Source organism: Anopheles merus, chromosome 2R, assembly GCF_017562075.2.
Source record: "Anopheles merus strain MAF chromosome 2R, AmerM5.1, whole genome shotgun sequence".
Lineage (NCBI taxonomy): Eukaryota > Metazoa > Arthropoda > Insecta > Diptera > Culicidae > Anopheles > Anopheles merus.
The window spans coordinates 42,176,794-42,197,234 of NC_054082.1; the positions used below are offsets into that span (position 1 = coordinate 42,176,794).

The following is a 20,441-nucleotide window of genomic DNA, read 5'->3' on the forward strand; positions in this document are numbered from 1 at the left end:
TGTCCGATACCTTCTACCGATGGCTTCGGATCGTTTTGCAAGCTTCAATAATGCTCTGGAATACCTACCTCCTCAACAAACGATTTCTTTGGCGTCTTCATTCCCCTGCTTTCGGCATTCAGAATGATCGTCTCCGCAAGGCTCTTCACTTCTTTGGTTTCAAATGCCGATGGTCTCGTGTGCGGAAACTTGCTTCGATCCTGCAACGCAATGGTTGTGAAAATAGAAGTTATTTACTTTTTTGGAGTATGCTCCCTTTGTGGACAGTCACTCTGCTTACCTCGCTACCGCTGCCACTGCTGTCGCTGTCGGGAAACTTCCTGCCCAGTGGATGCACCTCGTAGCCGTGGCGTGTGTAGGTACCCTTGAGCGGACGCTCGAGCTCCTGTGCCAAGCTGCGTCCAACCGTTGCCCGGCTACTACCGGTACCGGGTCCACCAGCCTTGCGTGCGTGTTGGAGTGCAACAATTTGCGACTGCTTCGCTTCCAGCTCTTCCGTCAGCTGCTTGATGCGCTCCTCGTCACTGCCACGCTGCGACATCAGCTCGCGGATGCGTCCCTCAAGCGTTTCTACCTCCTCGCGCAGCTCACTGTTCGTCACCTCGATGTGGTTCAGCTCCTTGGTCGAGTTGAGCAAACGACCGCGCAGTGAGCCCACCTCGGCACGGTGCGATTCTTCGCCATCGCGCAGCATCTGTTCGGTGTGCGCCAGCTCGTCTTCCAGCGCCAGCACACGCTTCTTCTCGCGCTCCAGCGCTTCCGCAGCCGGTCCGCGCAGGTAGTTCTGCAGCTTGGCATAATCGTCCTTGAGCGTGCCGTACTCCTCCACCAGCGCACCATGCTTAGCGGAGAGCTCCTTGTTCTCCTTTCCCAGCCGGCTGACGCGACTCTTGAGGCTGCTTTCCGCTTCCTCGAGGTGTGCAATTCGCTCGCTCGCGTACTCACTGTCCTTGCTCAGCCGCTCCTCGAGCTGGGCGATCTTGGACTTGAGGGTGGCCTCCTCCTGCTCGCACCGGCTGATCTTTTCCTTGTACTCGCGCTCCATCTGTGCCCACAGATTGTCCGCATTTTCGAGCGTTTCGTTGTACGCCCGGTTCAGCTCGGCAATGTTCTGCGTCAGCTCCTTTTCGCGGCTCATCAGCTCGCTCAGCCGGTTCTGCAGATCGTCCGCCTGCGAGCTGCCACTATCGTAGTAGTCGATGTGGTCAGTGGGAATGCACTGGATGGCGTGCGACTCGGCGTAGGATAGCGTCGGCGGTCGGGACTGTTTCTGCTGCTGTGTCAGCGTTGCTGCCTGGTGCTGCTTGAACTGTTCGTGCAGCTGCCAGCTGTTGTAGAGCAGCAGCATCGGTATGAACATGTAAATGATCTCGATCTTCTCCCGCAGCTCGTTTTCGTTCTCCTCCAGCAGGAAGATCTTCTCCTCGTACTTGTGAATCAGCTCCTCCAGGCTGTCGATGTTTTCCTTCGCGTCCTGGTACTTGGACTGGTACGAGCTGCGCGACATTTCCAGCTCCTCGTTCCGCTGGCCCATGACTTCCAGATCTTCCTCCAGCCGCTGCAACCGCAACCGGGTGTCGTTCTCGATCTCCTCCAGCTCGCAGCGTTCCTCCTCCAGTCGCTCGTTTTCCAGCTCCACGCGGCCGAGCTTCTCCGACAGCTCCTTCACCCAACCTTCCAGCTGTACCTCGCGCTGCAATCGCTGCGCCAGCTGGCGCAGCTGCTGGTCGCCGCTGCTCTCGTACACCTTCAGCTTGTTCTCCAGCATCTCCGCCCGCTCGACGTAGAACTGCAGTCGGCGCCGGTCGCACGCTTCATCCCCGGTCGGGGGCGGTATGTTCAGCGCCAGCATCGAACCCTTGCTGGGCGTTTTGCAAACAGCTGCCACCGCTACGCCCTTGCACTCCTCGATCTTCTCCCGGAATCGATTCAGCTTCTCTATCTCGGCACACAGCTCGGCGTTCGTCTTTTCCAGCGCCGGGAAGTCGTCCGCTTCCGTCTGGGTGGAAACGTGAGTGCACGGTTCGTCCACAAACACGCCGCTCTCCTGCAAGCTGGTGGCGTTGTTCCAGCGCGACGATTTCTTCATGCCACCGAACGTTTCCGCGATCGAGGCAATCGAGGGTGCTTTCGGTGGCGGTACGGGCGCGGCCGCATGCTGGTCCGAGCTGTGGAACGGCTGCACGGTAGCGACAATCTTGCCACCGGCAGCCTTGAACGGCGTGGAGCTATTCATCACAGCGGCCGCGGCCGAATGCAGCAGCGCCCTCGGCGGTGTGCTGCTGTCCGGGAGGCTATAGTTGTACTTTTGGATGGGCGACTCCAGGCTCATGTCGTCGCCGGCAATCTCATGGTCCTGCGACAGGGCCTCGAGATTGTTCAGCAGCGACAGGATCTGGAGCAGACACAGCTTGTCCTCCTCGTCGTAGCACGTGCGCTTGGTCATGGCGATGAGCCGCTTGCGCACATCGTCCGTCGGAATTTGATCCAGCAGGGAGAGATCGCACGGCGACGGTACGCCGCTCTGCTGGTCCTCCAGATGGTGATGGCTGTTGGGTGAGGTGACACCGGAGTCGGATCGCTCCGAGAGCATTATCAGCTCATCGTGCTCCTTTTCCGTATCGGTCCAGCCGTCCTTTGTCGTTCCACCGCCGACCGTTGGGCTTGAGTTGTTTCGTAGAGACCACTGGAAGATGAGATAGTGGAAAAAAGGTTAATAATTGTTCCATTGAGAAAATAAATGCAATTGCTTAAATGAAAATGGTAAAAGAGAGCCTAACCATCCGTGAAATGTAACGACAAACGATCGTCGCATGAAACTGTACTCAAAGTAACAAATTGTGCCCAATCAACTGAAACACACCAGATGCGAGCTTCCCTACGCGCGTTAACCGTTAACTTGTCTTTAGTTTCAATGGCAAGAATTTTGTACCTCACTGCACCTCTTGGGAAAGGGCGCGCAGGCAAGGGTTTCGTCTGCATGACCTGCTCTCTCCTCAAAGCGAACTCCACGCCGCACGGCTAACGCCCTGTTTGGGATAATTATTTCCGAAAACTAATTCCCCCATCCCTTATCGCCGGCAATCAAAAGGGCCTCGCTGGGAGAAAGAAAAATAACGCCACACGAAAACTACCCAACACGTTCGCATACTAATTTTCCCGTGGAAGGGAAAATTCTCTCCACACCAGAACCAGTAGCGTACGGTTGAAGTTTAAACGGTATAACGGGTAGCCAGCCTTTCCTCCCCCGCTCGCTGGCAAGTTCGTTCAACTGCACTTTCTGTTGGTGTGTTTGTTGTTGTGGTGGTTGTTGCTGTTGCTGCTGTTACTACAACCGCTGCTCTGTCACGGTCATGGTTTTGCTGCGCACGCACTAAACCCCGGGCGTACCGTATCAGCCGGGGCCAAACCGCGGGAGCATCGTTCCCAGCAGTTAAAAGTGTTCAACAAATCTTTAATTATCGCGGGCTTCACCAAGTGTCGAGGCTTCCCGCGCGAGCGTGTCTTGCACTGGGCACGCAATACGGGTGGTGTGCGGAACCATCGATTTGCTTGCCTCACGCACGAAAACACACGCACGCGGAGTTTGTTGTCCATGTCACCGACCTGGCCGAGGTTTGGTTGGATAATTGAAGGAACAAAAACAAAACATTCAGTAGCCTGAAGCAATGCGTACAGTTCCGTAGCGCCCCAACTTTGCCGTGGAATCATTTCAAGCCCTTAAATGCCGCGATAATAGATACTATAACTTAAGTGAGACAAAAGGCAACTTAGTCTGCAATCTATCGTCCAGAGGTTCTGGAATTTATGGTTTAATTTATGAATCTCCGTCCAGCCTGACACTTTAATCTCAAACTCACAAGAAAATGAAGGACAGCCAAAGGGAAGCTATTTTAACGATCTTTTGTTGACTCATAGCATCATGGCTAGCTCCAATTCGATGGTCAGAACTAGTGCAGCATTGAGCTATGCTTACACTTCGTGCTTGAACGTTTCCCATAGCGTTGCTTTGGGGACGGTGAAAAACGGTGCCAAGTGGCCAGCGCCATTTCGTTATCTGCCAACTGCATCGTCGTCTATGTCGTGATCCCTTCCGCGGGAAAATGAATCAAGCGAATGCCAAGTGCTCCGTCGTTGCATTAAGTTTGAGCGTTCTACATCGTACACTGTTGTTTAGTAATTATCTACTGCAGACTGGTTGTGGTATGTATGTATCACAATGAAAACATTAGTTTGAACTCTGCAGAAGGTATTATTTCAATTAATTCATGTGCGTGTAGTTGCCATTCAACCTTCCATACAAATTTTACCATTCTACCATCTCACATATCATTGAAGTCTTCAATGTTACGGTTGACGAGAAAACGGTTATTAAAGATATTGCTCACAATTTGCTTCATTTCACCCATCGGCCAGCATGAAGGCCAGAAGGTTTACCACGAACTTTGTGTGTGTGTGAGTGTGTTTGCCTTTTCGTTTTCTACTTGTATTATTCATGCTGCTGCTGCAGCTGCCCAAGCCATGATACTCTTTGTTTGTTTGTGATCTCGCTACATATGCGCGTGGCGGTACAAGCAAATGGGCACACTTAAGCACGGAAAATGCCATGATTTATGAACGATGCCGCCACGCCAGTGTGATATTAGAGTGCTAAATTATTGTAATTCACATGACCACCGGGCGTACGGTGCTTGGCCCACCCTCCAGAGCGAGGTTACTATGGAAGGTTGCGACAGAAAGGTGGTACACCATTTGGTAGCGGGGCTGAGGCTTGGTGCAAGGTTCCGGGAAGTCATAAGTTTAGCAAAAAAGGCATTAATAAGCTCACGAGGCATAATGTAAGAATAAGACAGAGCTGGTGCAGAAAGTGATCATTCCCTTTCACTGTTTTTTCTTCTTTATCTTATTAATTCATATAGTAATTTGGGTCAAACGATTTGCCTTTCAATACTCAGTTGTAAATAATTGTTCTTCGACAAACTCAGCTCATTTTATCAAACTACAATTGTCACAATATGGTTTCCCATTTCTGTATAAAAACCACAAGTAACGATTGACAAACCTACAACCGGCAGTATACAAAGCTAGATAGACGTCAATTACCCATTGACAACCTAATAATTTTAACCGCCCTGAAACGTACCATTCAGCAGTCGCCACAACGCTCTTGAAAACGCGTAATTTACACAGCAGCTCAAAGATTGTCGCCGTTTCTCACACAACACTTTCGATTGATCCTCTTAACACGTAACACTGGTGTGGGTGGCTTGGACCGTGATTTGTTTTCACTGTCCTACAATCACAAACACACACAAACACACACATCACAGCTTCATTACGACCACCAGCTGACTCCTACGACCATGATTGTAACGTGTTCACGGTGTGAGGTTTTCTACAGGCCAAAAACGAACCACTAATCACCATGCTGGCGACGAAATCTTCGCTGAAGGATGCCCGGACGGTTAAAAACATCAACCAACTGTGTCAAACGTCGCCGCCGCAGTTACGGTTTAACACTAAGCCATTGATTACCATAAACACAAACTTCATATTTTACGACTTTGAAACGTTTAACTCTTTTGATCCGCTTTTCACTTCAGATCGATGTATCAGTGCGAGTTGCCATTGGGATATTTGTATGGATTTGTTGTTTCAAATTTGTATACACTGTCACTCGGTAGATTTGATTGCTTGTGTATCAAACAGTAAGTCCCAAAACATCACAAAAGTACTTGCTTAGAAGGCTCTCTAGCTTTCCATTCCCGCCATTCAACTCAAATCTCGATCAAAGACTATTTTTTCCGTGCTCAGCGATGTTCTGGTATTGAACGGTGCGCCGCCGGCACTGTACGTGACCACGAACCGTTCGTCCGACCGGCCGAGAAGAAGTATCAATCATTGTCAGGGGCAATTAAATGTGGCTGACTTTCACGCTGATTGATCTACACTCACGCGAGGCGGGGTGAACTGCGAGACGGGAGGCACCAGTGGCAGAAAGAACTGATCGCACTTTTCCTTTCTTTTCACTTCTCGTCGAGAAAACCTTGACCGCACACTCTCGTTGCTTTTTCCAAAGCGTCACTATATCGAACAACTTCAATGAGCTTTAACGCAAGCGACGAACCTCTACGCAATGGGTCTCACTCGCAAGATCAATCGAAAGCGACCGACGCCCGCGCAAACGAGTCTACAACTGTGAGCGCGCGGACGGACGAACGACGCGTGAACATGCTGCCGAGCACCCAAGCGGGGCCGTATTTTGGCTTCGCGTGTAGAGGGGAAGAAAAATGCTTCGCCGGCACCAGCAACAGCTGGCGGCTGGATGGAAACTGGGGTGCGGCACCACGGAAGCGGAAAGGTTTGTAAGCGAACCGGGCCGACTTCTGACGCTAGCGCCTGGCGCTTGATCTGATGGTTGTTTGGATTCGTGTATTTTAGCATAAGCCGAGATGATAGCGACAAAAAGTAGTTCCAAAATACACGCCTTTTAAGCAATAAACAATCTGTCACTTGTGATGAAATGTACAGTAAAATTGTGAGGTTTTTAACTGTAAAAATTCACGTATAAATATCTGAATCAAATATATATTTATGTAGATCAATTTTCTCATACAACCGTTTCATATTCAAATATAATAAATTCCGTTTCACATAGCCCTGAGTATCTCACATAACAGAGCTGTATTATTGTAAATAAGTCTGAGAAAAACTATGTTTCCTCATTTGAGCTCCCCGTCATATCGTTCCCTGAGTCCGTCTCACTCGCCTGAATGCCGACACATGACAAATTCACACAGCAAAGGCACGCAGGCATATCACCCCAGATAAAAGAACCCTAGACAGTTAGGGCAGCATAAGATTAAGCTTTCCCCCCGGGGAAACCAATCTTGAGCCTCGTTCTGTAATTCGCTGCATACAAGTAGTGTGAAAAAGGGCATTTCCGAAATGAGTCAAGTGGCTGTAATGAATTCGCTTATGAATAGTGATTTACGAGGCTTGAGAAATTATCATTCATGCCACTGGAAAACGCGTCTAAGGGCTTCTTTTTTTTGGGGGCTCAGGAAAATGATGACCAGCGCTAAAAGGGTGCGCACAGATTTTCCATACTGGCTCGGGAAAGACAGATAAGATTAAGCGAGTTTCCCTTCGCTTCGGAGTCGCCATCCACAGAAAGATCAGTTTTCTCAGCTGTGCGGAAGCTGCAAGAACCATTCAGGGCCGGTATTTATTACGTGTGGTAATCCGTTCGCGAAGAGACAAAGCGACCCGGTTTGGCTGTGTGTTTTATAGTCCGATTTTTTCGTGGGAGACTTTATTAAATATTCCAACAAACATTAGGCTAACTTCACTCGGCTTGAGGCCGTTTTTGACGGGCCGCTTAGGTCAAAGGTGAAGAGGAAGGCGCTTGAACTGTAATAACGATGTTATAAAACTTTAAACGAACTTGGCCTACCACACCATTGAGCTAAACGTTCATATACTTTTTATTGTCATCTAACCAAATATCGTCCGCTCATAATCGCTCGGAAAGATCTTTCCAAATATCCTTCTGGTTGTGGTACATTTTAAAGATTACATTCTGCCACTCCATCTACCTTCCGCTAGCACTCCATGTTCTACCAGCGGGGCAACTAAATGACTAATTAGTAATCGCTTGCGGCACCACCAACGAAGGTAGTTTGTTCTCTACAGTGTGCTGCGTAAATCTCCCACCGATTGAAGCAAAAAAAAAAAACGACTGACCAACACACTTTCAAACACGATGAATGTACGACGTTCGACACGGGAGCAGCCGAACAAGCGTCACGTACTGAAACGTTCAAATCCAAACTGGTACGGTGCGATAGATCGCGTCCCATGCTGTCCCGTCAAAGATCAAACGACAGCGAATAGCCGACGGGCTTATGCGAAATCTATGGAACATGCAGCATACGACGAACGGCAACAAAAAAATAACGCTCAACAGCGACCAGAGCCCACCCCAGCGTGCAGCGGACGGAGTGTTTAAATTATGACTAATCCAGCCCTCGAAGTAGCGCGTTCACTCGCTCTCCAAACACTGCAACATTGCAGTCGCTGGCACGGTGGAAGCAGTTGGGCACGCAGGCACCAAGGCAGCAACAACGGGACACCACACCTGTGTGCGGGCCCATATCCTTTGCGGGATCAACGGATCAACGGAACGGTGCGTCCATTATGCTCCCAAAAGACCCGTGGCCGTCAATCCACGGTCACTTCATTGATGCAGCGCACGGGGCCGCAGCTTTCCACAGACTCCAAAGAAAAACAATCCACACCCCGTCACCATACACACAAACACACACGCTTCATGGTTTGGTTGAATCATGCCTTGTGCTGGAAGTAAGTATCAGAGAGCACCAGGCATAAAATGTTGCTGACCATCGAACCGAGCGAGTAGTGGGGAAAACGGCTGACCGGTTGAACCTCGTGAGAAAAAACGCACAGCCTGAAAATCAACAAACCATCAGGGAGTTACGGCCACCCCCCTTCGTCCGAGCCTCCGCTAGGAGACCCGCCCGATAGGACCAATGTTTGCGCTCAATTAGTCACTGACAGCGTTGTCCGCCGTGCGGTCGGCTTTGAGCTGTGTGGCAGCGTGTTTCTTTCGCATTTGACAGCCGATTGCCGACTGCTGACGCGTTACTGACTGGTGTGGAGGAAGAGATCTTGGGCGGCAGCGTTCAGCTCGGTACCGGTACGGGGTGCCCAAGAGGATGCGATCGAGTCCATAATCAACGCACCACTCGACACACTTTTATGGTGATACACTTGCGAAGGCGTCCGGCCAGCGTGTTGATAGGACGTTGTGTGGTACCGATCGAAATGGGCACCCCACACCGCATCGATGAGGATGAGTTTTGGAGCACGGAACTACAACGCGCCTGCGTGCGTGATCGAGTGCTTGGTCGTGGGATCGTTCTGCACGATCGTGATCGCTAAAGTGGAGGGAAAGCTAATCGTGCCGATGAAACTGAGCCGCTGGAATGTTGCTCGCGTGGCGGGAGATTTTAATCTGCAGCGTTGGGGGTGTACACAAAATCTTACAGGGAAGGGGGACCACAATCGCGATAAGAGTGTGCTGTCTAACACGACACAATAGTAAAAAATCTTTAATTAGCCAAACTGTGAAGACAAAAAATAGGAAACAGCCCGGCAAACAGGTGGGATGGATGCAAATTGACTTTAAAGAGGCGCATTGGCAATAAAATATTTGAAACAGCTGACAGAAACCAATTATCAGCCCACGGATGTTGACGGATATAGAAGAAGGCTGTCGATGAAATACGATATGGCAAATGTGGTAGTAGTTAGATAAAACAAGATCAATATGAACTTGGTGCTATCTTGACAAGATATTAGACAGTAGTGAATAACACCACGAGTTTAAATTACAGTCATAAAAAACTACCGTCAATATTATACATAGAAAAAAAAAACCATCACTGCAAATTCTAATCGGTGCACCGAATCGGTAAATCAAGAACACAGCCAAATAGGATTGTGTGATCCAATTCATGCACCGTCACAAAAACCATCGATCATTTCATGGCTGATTTTTGGTCGACACGTTGTTACCCTTACTATGGGCGAACAAAAGCACCGTTCGAGACCAACAAACAAAAAATCAAGACTCCCTTCAAATGCCACCGTAAGCCAATGAATTATTGTCCAAGTCCTAATCCAATTATTTGCTCAAGGTTTGTACCGGGATCGATGCCGATTGCAATGCCCTGGGCAATATCTCGTAAATTAGCATGCACGGTGACCAACGAGGGGTGAGAGCAAGCCGAAATTCTGCAGCCAGTCTTGCGGGGTTAGTGAATGATTAATTTGCCTGATTATGCCTGAAGGCGACAGATTGAGTTGTTGGTATGTGAAGTAATGCACAATTATGAGTGCAACATTTCACATAAATTTGACATTCCATTGTTATCAAATAGAATTTGTGGTTTATCAATAGATCTTTAAATTAAAAATATATTTTAAAACACTTCAACAAACCAAATTTCAAACTAAACATTTGCTTTTGAAAAGAAGCACTAACATATAAAGACCCACAACGAGCACGTACCCAACCGCCGACTGTTTCAAATGTTTTCGATGTCGTATATCTCAAAATTATCGTGTTTTTCGTTTTAAAAAATCGCTTCGTCGTGTATTGACTTAAATGCGACGAGCACCCGACGTCGGGTGAACGTTCACACGACGTACACCCGACGTCGGAAATATTTGAAATTGTCGGTTGGGCGGTTGGGCGGTCGGGGGGACACCATCGCTACTAGCGCCATCTATACGTGAGCTTACCTTGTCGTGGCTTTCCTCGAGCTCGATGATTCGAAACTCGAGCAGTTCGTTCTGCTCGCGCAGCTCGTGACTTTCCTTTAGCAGGTCTTCCTCGCGCTGAAAGAAAAACGATAACACAAAAATGAACAATCGTATGTTAAATTGTCTTTTGGTTTAAATCATATGCAACGAGTAACGATTGCTTTAAAATGCAAGACGTAAATCGAGCAGTTTTTCCTAATGCAAACTGCTCGAATACAGCTGCTGCCCGCGAAACGCTTCACATTTGAAAAAAAAACGCTTAGCAACATCAACAATTTACTTGGAGTTCTTAAATATTGTGATAATTTATGATTTAAATATACTTTAATATTACACAAACCCACCTTAACGAGGTATGCAATCCGTTCGTTCAGTTTGCTCTGTTCGCGCGAAGCTTGTGTTGCCTGAAAGGAGAAGCAGTGTGGAGTTAGTTTCTGTCAGCAGTTTGCAAGTTTCACACTCTGCACTGCCTCACCTTCACCAGCTCCTGCTCCAGCTGGTCGATCTGTTCCTTGGCAAGCGCGTAGTCCCGGTTGAGGATATCGTACCGTTGCTGCATCTCATCCAGCTCCAGCTTGATCCGCGCCAGCTTGCCATCGTCGCGAGCTATCACCGACCGCTGGACGTTCCACGGATCGTCGTCCGGCGAGTCGCCGGTGAAGCTGTTCGGCTGCGGACTCATCGAGGAGAGGGCCGAGTCCGTATCGGAACCGAGAGACGCCTGCTGGCACTCGACTGAGACGATCGATTGCAGTGCTGATGTGTTTATTGCTCCCGTCGCAAGATAGGGCGGCGTGATCTTAGACTCTAGTACTACGCTACTGGCACCACTACTTTCGTTGCTGTGAGCTTCCTTGGTTCGTTTACATAATTCGTGCGGCTAGGTTTGGAAAAACAACACAAAATGGAAACAAAACTCATGTTAATCCCTGCGTTTTGGCAACAGATCGACGCATCCTCCACGGATCCTTACCAGCGTCGGCCGTTCAACCTCATCGTTGCCGCACGTCGTCGTTTCTATCGCTAGGTCTAGATTATTAGCCTGTGTTTCACTTGAGTTCCGCGTCGTTCGGCAGCTGCCGTCGTGTGTCGACGCTTCTTCCGCTGCCGGGACGGCGGTCGTCTTGGTTGTCGTGGTGACAATAGTCAGCTCCAGAGATTCCTTCGTGTCCAGCTGTTCGTAATCGTCGGTGACGGATTGGATGCTGTTATTGCTGTTGCTTTTGCTGATAGTTCCGCTACATGGTTCTGTCTCACGCAATTTTCGCATCTGCAAGTGGACAAGAAAAAAAGAAAAACCAAAACGACATTACTTTTCGGCTCCAAAAGTCTTCAAAGCTCGGCGGCGAGATGATCTAGCTCGGGTCCACGCATCAACCAAAACAAGCTGCACATTCTTCGGGCTGCTTCCGTTGCTCGGGTCGGCCGAAAATAAACCGCATTTATCCGACTCGCTATGGTTGGGCCGTGCAGCTCAAAAAACTCAAAAGAAAGACATTGAACTTTTAATCGCCCCAGGAGTGGCCGCAACGATCTTGTACCGCTCACCGGCCGCCCTACGAACTGCGTCTGCGATGCGGCTGCGAGTAAAACGATCACGATTACACGTTTATGCTGCACAGTACGAGAGTGCGAGGACGATACCGCCGGCCGCCGTGTGAAGTACGGCTTGGGGTACTTTCTTCATGGGTCACCTTACACAATGGCACGGCACCAGATGAACCGGTTTTCTTTTTTGGAATGATTCTTTCCAGCAAAAACAACGTCGGTGGAAGGCCGCAGGCAAAGAGTGCGGAAGGCTTCAGCGAGCATTTTTTTTTCTTCTCGCGTCCTCCACTCAAAATGCTCACCAAACGAGCATGGAGAGTGCTTAATGCTGCCGAAGAGCTACACATTTATGCTGCGTGGGTTGTGCGGGTGTCCATCTCGTCACCTACACCTCCTTGCACAGCCCACGCATCGGGAACTCCACGCAGTGCGTCTAAGCGCCTTTATGTAACGCACCGTAATGATGTCGATTGCGTTGCAATGCACATGCAATGGGTTGGGAGGAGATGAATGGTCACCTTAATCTCCATTTCCACGCAATCTCCCGGCACAGCTGCACTGTCTCCTCTGCGGAAGCGTCCCGGGGGTGATCTATATTGAGCCGCGGGAGCAAGTAGATAAAATATTGCATGACCATAAGCAGAACCATCGCGAACACCCGTCGCCGACCCCCAGCAGGTCGTGCCCACAATCCCCGCCGTAATGTTGCGCCAAGTGCCGAGCGGGGAAAAAAGGGGAGCGCCAGTCGGTACGATTTTTACCGACCGTTGAAAGGAAAATGGGCACCGCGTTCGAGGGCTTTTGAGCAGGTCCCGGAGGGTCGTCCGCGAGAGTGAAAGTTGTGTGGGCAGTTTGCAATTTCTTTTGCATAAATTAGGCGGCGGCGGCGGTGGCGGCAAGGGACACGGACCGCGATCCATTAAAGTAAAACGGAAACATGATTTATTTCCCACATGAGAAGCATTTTTTTCTGATCGCATCGCGCATGCTGCCCCGCCAAAATGAGAACAGAAGGGCGGACGAGTGTGAAAGGAAAATCATCAAACTTCGATTATTCAACAGGCTGTGTCAAGCCCATGCTGTCAGAAGACAAACTGTTCGCAATCAACTTCGGGGATAATGCCATCGCCTTCGTTTTTGGGAGATTTGTTTGATAGCATAAAGCGCTCAAAGTCATCGCAACGAAACGGCACAGCGGAACCCGTCCAGTTCCCGGTTGCTGACCATATGCAATAATTTGCCATCGCCTATCGATGCCGTCGATCTACGCCGCAACACTTCGCATCACGTGAAGGGTTGCAAATCTCAAGAGACTTTACTGCCAGCAGCATGAGTGTCTTCCCAACAAGCTTGTTAGCTCGCTGTAAAACTGAATGCCGCTCGAGACTTTCCATCCCATTAACCCGGCGACCCGGTCAGTGCTACACCAAATCAAGCAACAGAGGCATTGATGAGTGTGTATGTGTGTTGGACTGTCTCTCGATCAAACCGATCGATATCGGCACAGCGAACCTGGTGAAATGCGCTATTCACCCAATATCGTACTGAAGCTTACGCAACAAATCCTTAAACTGCACGATGAGATAAAACTGTTACAGCTCCTGTCACTCTCTTTCTCTTTTGCGGAGTTCTCTTGTTGATATGGAATGAACAGCTAGCATACAAAGAAAACCCGATCGTCATAATTGCAATCTTTCCTATCCTAACGCCACACTCAATCATCCCCGTTTTGGAAGCTCAAGACAACGATAATAATGGTTAGTGCCGCACATGGCGCACTAAGCCAGCCTTATCGTACTCGTGCATAGGCAAGCTTTTCTGAACGGCTGGCCCTCATTGGCCAGAAATCACTTTCTTCCGCTGTGAAGCGTTGTACGAAATGGCAAGCGACGAACCCGGCAGTACTCGACCTACCACCGCGCACTGTGTGCTCACATCGTGGTCGAATGAAAGTGAAAACAATCCACGACCGGTGTGTATGTGCTTTCGATTCAAATCGATGGTACTTTTCGATGGTAACTGTTTGCAAGCCACGTACAGAAGAAATAAATCCGTGCCGCATGCTGCCGCCGCAGTACACCGTGTACAGTGCCGGTGAAGATGTGCGGTATTCCGTAATTGTTCGCCATTAGGAGGAACCGCTGGGTGACAAGAAACCGTATCTGCCGTGCCGATGCAGAAAGCGAAGAAAATTGCAAACATGTCTTATGATGAAGTGTGAAGTGCGCAAGTAAGGATTTCCAAATGTGTTTTTGATCACGTGCTTTGCAGTGTTGTGGTACTGTTTGGAACGTGGTATAATGCCCCTTTTTGCAGTAGATCTCACGCCATTGCTCGGGACTACCTACGCGCATGGTGTGCTGCCTTACATCTGGTATGCTGACATTTACACTCATTTCAAACTTGTATCTCTATGGTAAGCAGTGTAATTATAGCACGAGTTCGATGTCTAGACAATTAAATCGATCACTTCTAAAGTTTACATCTCAATGGCCTGAACAAGAACGAGCCCTACTGCGACTGAGTGTGTGTTTTTACGAACAGTTCAGCCAACAGCCAAACTGATTGATGGTTGAATAAGGTTTGGGAAACACTGTTGGACTCTATACTGTCAGCAACTGACATAGGCTTGATCGCTTTATGAAAACATTTGCCTTTTAATGCATCTACAGCATATCTTGAATGATTTATACTGCATTGGATGATGGATAAAAAGCCTGCAGCATCTAAACCATTATTAAAATCACTTCAATAACGTCCAAGGTAACTCTTGCTTCAACGTTGTCCACATAAAGCTGTGTCGAAATTAAACCTCTCCACAACTCTGGAAAGAAGTGTTTATTTATTCCATGTTGAATTGTCGTGCTACTGCATTTGTATTTTCAGCTTCTTTTTTTCACTTCAGTTTCAACTACCAAAACTCATATTCAACCAGTTTGCTCACCCTACTCTCGGCCAAGAAGACATTCAAGGACCGGTCGGTTAGCAAAACAAACGAAATCGATTCGATCGACCTGCCCCAAAGCCGACCACTTTACCCTTCGCTTAAGCGCATGATCGTCTTTACTTTCACCTTGCTGGCGGAATTTTCTTTTTACCTTTTAGCTACTCACCCTCACCCTCGCCCTGTAAAGATCTTGTACTGCGCACAATTACACCATCCGAAAAGGCCAGATTTATAAGGCACAGGTCACATAAAGCCCCCCCCCCCCTCAAATTGACACGCAAGCCCAAATCCCTCGCAAGCCCTCCATGTGGGCACATTGACGCAACCGAGCCGATCGGTGGGAGTGGGAAGCAGGGCGGGAATATTGCCGTTACGCAACAGCACCGCTTTTACCGAAAGCATCATCTTCTGGAGCAGCCACCGGTCGGCTTATTCTACCGGCCGGATGATCGGTGGTCAGCTTTAGCTCCGGTGGATCAAATTCGAACCGTCACTGGCCCGCTGCTGGCACGCACAGCAGGAAATTGCGGTCGATGGTCGATGGCATTCGACGTGTCCGAAAGCCACGGCAAACCCGAACCATTCGAACCATGACGAGACGCATGGTCGACATTAAGCGACACACAGTCGCGGAAAGGGAAAGAGAGCAGCGACGTTGCAGGGCGTTTGCCTCTGCGTGCCCCAGCGTCACGCAAAAATTGAAAGCGGAAATGGACGGCGGACCAAGGGAACTCGGATCGCGCAAATTTACAACACTAACACGGTTCGGCCCGCTTGTTGGTTGGGCAGACGAGGAGGAAAACAGAAACAAAACGCGATCTAAGCACACGGTACACCAGGAGACGTGTACATGATGCCCCTCTTCCACCCCCTAGGAACTGAGCGGAACTGCAAAATTGCAACGAATCTCGTACCTCAAGCCGGGAAACGAAAGATCGATCACGTTTCGATAAATGGGACGCGATCACGGTTTTCGCGATTTGCTTTTAGCCCGGGTGTGCGCTGGGTAAAGCTAAAACTATAAAAAAAACCGTGAGGAGGCTAACCGGCAAAAGGCAATAAAATGATCTGTTGAGTAAATGGGCGAACATATTTTACGCGCCCGAATCTCTCCCCCCGAACCAGCTTGGTGATTTAAGAACGTCCGCAGCATATAATTAATATGGCCACCTGAATCGATTCGTGTCTCAATCGCTTTCTAGAGCGTGTTCGAGAGTATTGTACTGTTATTTTTTGGTGTAGTTGCTGGCCAAAAAACTGCGGCCGTAATTTACGTTCTCTTTGTCACTATTATTTCGTATTAAAACGCTTTATGCAACGGTTTAACTTGCGCGCGCGCGTGATAATACAGCAGCAGCCACATTATCTAACAGTCGAACGATTAAGACACCGATCAGGCTCAGTGGCCGGCCAGGGCCGGTATTCCGACGGGCGATAACGGGGTGGGTCCGATTTTACCGTGCTTTCTCAAACCAACACACCACAAACGAGACAGCCTCATGCGCCTTCAAGCCACTGGAATTTCTCCAGATTGAAGACTGTCCCGATCGTTTCATTTTTCTTGTATTCGTACGGCACACAGTCCATTATCGAATGATCACAGGCAATCGTTATAATTTGCCGGTCCGCGGGTACGTCTGCGAGCAGTTTCGTGTCGTTCGATTAGTCTGTCGTGCTCAGCTAAACGGTCAATTTGAAGCGCCAGTAATCGATGAAGCATGATTACTATAAATTGCCAGTTTCGGACACTCGCCTGCTTGCTTGGAGGTGCTACTTCCGAGCGTACTACGCACCGCGCCTCTCCCCCATCTCGAGCGGAAGTACGCGCTTTGTCACACTTTCGGTGGTTTCGGCAAACAAGCTAATTATTTGTCGTTTTTATGGTTTGGTTGATTTTGTTAATGTTTATCTTCGTTTTCTTTTCCAGCGCGACGAAGTCAACAAAGGACCGCATGCCAGTGAGCAGACACACCTTGTCCGGATGCACTTTTGTTATGTTTTTGATTATGCAAAGTCCCGGGGTTCCCTCTTATCAACCGTCAAACATTGACACCCATGCTTTTGACGGGTACGCGTAAAACACGATTGCTCGGGCAAGCCATAACGACACTCGGATTAGCCTCAATGTCCGAATATCGCTGGCCTGGTAAGGGACAACATATGAACAACGCCATTCGATGACCGAATGGCTCAAAACGGAACCCAGCCAGTACTTTACATCATCCAACTTTCGCCATTGTGCCTCCTTCTTGAGAGACAGGAGTACCCCCTTTGCTGTTCGCTCCTAACAAACGCTAACCTTTCACGCTGTTGACAGGCGATGAATGATGTCAATTTTTTTACCATCCGCAAAACTGCGCCACCAGGTGTGGTTGCCAATTAATGTGTCAAGCGGCTCATCTTCCCCGGGAGGAGCAAAGCAACCTTGAGCGGAACACTGGCATCTTGTCAAACGGCGCAGAGTGCGCCAAAAGTTACCGCGAGCGTTCGTTCCCGTACTCAGTACGCTATTGTTTTGGGAAGATAATTTTTATGAAAGGGTGGGGAAGGGAGGTTGCCTCGTTTGTGGGACATTTCAAGCCTGCACGCGTACAATTACCCACCCACTGCGCGTGCGTGTGTCCCCGATTGATTGCGTTGCTTCGCCAGGCACAGCTTGTTCCGAAACGGACGACTTTCTAACACACACTTGCGGCGGTAGCAACGGTACGGGATGACATAATTTGACGGTGGTTAGATGTTTGCAAAAAAAGGCAAATTCCATGCTTTTGCACACAGTTGTTTGAAAGGGTAAAGAGTGTGCATGCGTGGCTAGGTGTTTAAATTACTTTTACCTTTTCCGCTGCCAGTCCTGTGGCATAATAGAGGAGTAAAAGGGGAATATGTGTTAAATAAATGGTATCTTGTTGAAGGTGTTCGAACTCCATTCAATTAATACCAATTTGATGTAAAAATCTTCAATTATGTCTAGCTGTAGCAACGAGGTTTTAAAAAAATACATATTTTGTCATCTTATCCATCCATACTTGAGGGATATAAGCACATCAAACATTTTTAATGTTAATTTACACCAAATGTTGCAATTAAAACCTAATGCTCGCCGCTTTACCCAATGTCAAAAGCATTCATTTTATGAAAGCTAACATTGTTTCCCAATAGTTGCGTTTTCACCACCATAATGAGGCTCTTCAGCAACGTTCTAGTGGTAAATGATGCTGTAATTGAATAATGTTTAGACCCCGACTCCGAACGCTCGATCGTGTCAAATTCGTCAAGATTGCTTCTCCGATTCAGGTCAATGAGAATCAAACCGTTTAGCTCAGTCCAAACGATGGTGTAAGGTGGGAGGGGGGCGGTGAGAGATTTTTACATCTCTCACGTCGGTTGTCCAGCAAGGCTTCCACTCATCAATTGGTCAATTAGCCAAATCGAGCTGCGCCAAATCAACGCATCCAGCGCTCCAAAGCGATCGTTTGACTTTATCGGCTTACTAACAAACGCAAATCCAAATCTGTGCCTCACAACAACCCAGCAACAGCCCACGTTACGAGCAACGCAAATGGGCAAATGAATATACTAAACCGCTCATCGCCATCACTCATCACGACGCACCAACGCGCCAGCCGAACGCAATCAAGTACTTTCATCTAGGCAACTGGCCAAACACGCTGGCCGTGCACGGGTGTCTTTAAAGTACACGATCGCACAGGAAAGTAGCTGCTGCCGTCGTCCCCGGACACTATTAGCCACACTGGCCAGCGCTTTCGATTGCAATTAAATAGCAATAAATGTAAAATTCGTTGATTACTATCTCTCGTCCCGATAGTCGCGGCACGGTGTCGAGCAATTTACCTACAGCCACTAGCACCGAAATGGAAAGCTCCGTGCTGGCCTGTGGATCCCGGCCTGTGGATCGTAGGCATAACATTTACAATCCTACTCCTCCACCAGGGGTTCGAGTGGAGTTTTTATTAATTAAATTTACAAAGATAGCACCGTCGGTGCGATGGGAAAACCGGGTGTGATCGTGCACTTGCTTAAATTAGAGCATCGAGCCGAGATGCATTAGGAGCGGATGGAGAGGGGGTGGCCTCGGGTTGAGAAATGCTAAAGACTGTCAAATTTGTCAGCACCCCATAACCGGAAGGAAGCTGCAGAGAGTTGAGCTGCAACCGGGCGGTGAAACCGGTTGCAGCATAACGCAAGGCCACTGACGGTGCAACACACAAACGCTTCAAATCTCACGCGCTTACTTAATGCCACCCGTTGGACATAATTTATACGAAACAGTTTCAAATCGCACACCCGTCGACCCGGACGAAAACGTAACGAGCCTCCGGAATCCCGGCCCTCCTTCGCCGGCGCACCCCAATCGGGTATCGGGTTTAATGAAAACTGATCGATCAGTTTGGCAGCAGTTGAAATCGTATCCACTCCCTTAGGGCAGCTTCGAAGGCCGCCCGTTTGATGAAACAACTTTAAAACGAGTTGAATGAATATGGATATACACTCGCACACATACACATATATAAACACACACACACATGCGTAGATAGAGGAAAATTCCGGCGTCAGGCTATCTGTCGTAATTTGTGATGACAATCCTTCCCTTCCCGACCACCGAAACCGACAGACCGGTAGACGAAAATTAATTAGTTCCCGCCCGTTGTTTCGGTACCGTCGGACAGTAGCCCTTCTCCGCGCTGCAGGTGGCACAGGGTGGAGCCCCTCCTGCAGAGCCAAACAACCATAAACCATAGCGTGATGATCGGCGATAGAAATGTTTCGATGCATTTTTCATGTTATTTTTTCTCCACTTGCTTTTTTTTTTGGGCGATGGAATCCACTGGCTAGCCAACACAAATGATGCAATCGGTGAAAGGGGGCACCATATTAGGCTGCCATTGCTACTGCTGTGTTGGGCTAAGTGACATTGTGTGATTCGAGCCTACGAACCTCTCGGCAGACTTGGGTGTCAGTTTTCTCCTCCTCGTTTGGCGCCTCGTTTGTGCAGGTCACCATTATGTACAATTAATAAACACAACGATCGGTGCGATCGCATTACCGGTGGTGCCGAAAGCAGGCTTGTTAATGGTTTGTTGCAGTAAGAAATATTTAAAATCGATCGAATAACCTTACCCATGGACGATTAACTAATTTAGCCTCAATATGGTGAGCCCTCTTTCTCTCTCGCTCGTCGGCACAGCTTACAAGAGGGGGCAATTAAAACGCCGCCGAACATTATTCAATTACACCGAGCTGATGTGAATACGTGCAACGAGACGTCATTTCGTTTGCCAGCCTCTGCCTCCTGCGGTACGCCTTGGCCAACCGCACTTGCCGACGATCATCCAAAGCAACTCAAGATGGGCTCCATCTGCGCACCGCCAAACCTTCGGGCCGCGCGTAACTACCATGTGAAGCTCATCCTTCGTACCCGCACGCTGGCATAGGTAGGTTAATTGTGCAACCACACGCTCAACCTTATACCCATGCTCATCATTATACCCATCTCACACGTGCCGCGGGGCTAATCTTGCGCATCACCCGCTTCGCTACGGATCGTCCGCAAGTCGAGACCCTTTTCGTTCGCTCC

The 20,441-nt window shown here is 48.9% G+C and overlaps 1 protein-coding gene across 4 annotated transcripts in view; it reads right to left on the reverse strand.

The window, feature by feature from the left end:
• The window catches only part of LOC121591088 (protein lava lamp-like), a 126,844-nt gene that overhangs the window by 2,606 nt on the left and 103,797 nt on the right, over positions 1–20,441 (reverse strand). For all 4 annotated transcript variants that reach the window (XR_006004512.1, XR_006004511.1, XR_006004513.1 and 1 more), the window contains 6 exons: positions 11,324–11,620; positions 10,826–11,230; positions 10,695–10,754; positions 10,330–10,425; positions 281–2,686; positions 69–200 (listed from right to left, as the gene is read on the reverse strand). Coding sequence is in view for 1 of the 4 variants with exons in the window: in XM_041911464.1 (XP_041767398.1) it covers positions 69–200; positions 281–2,686; positions 10,330–10,425; positions 10,695–10,754; positions 10,826–11,230; positions 11,324–11,620 (3,396 nt within the window). In the remaining 3 variants the exon portion in view is untranslated. The remainder of the gene's footprint in view (positions 1–68; positions 201–280; positions 2,687–10,329; positions 10,426–10,694; positions 10,755–10,825; positions 11,231–11,323; positions 11,621–20,441) is intronic.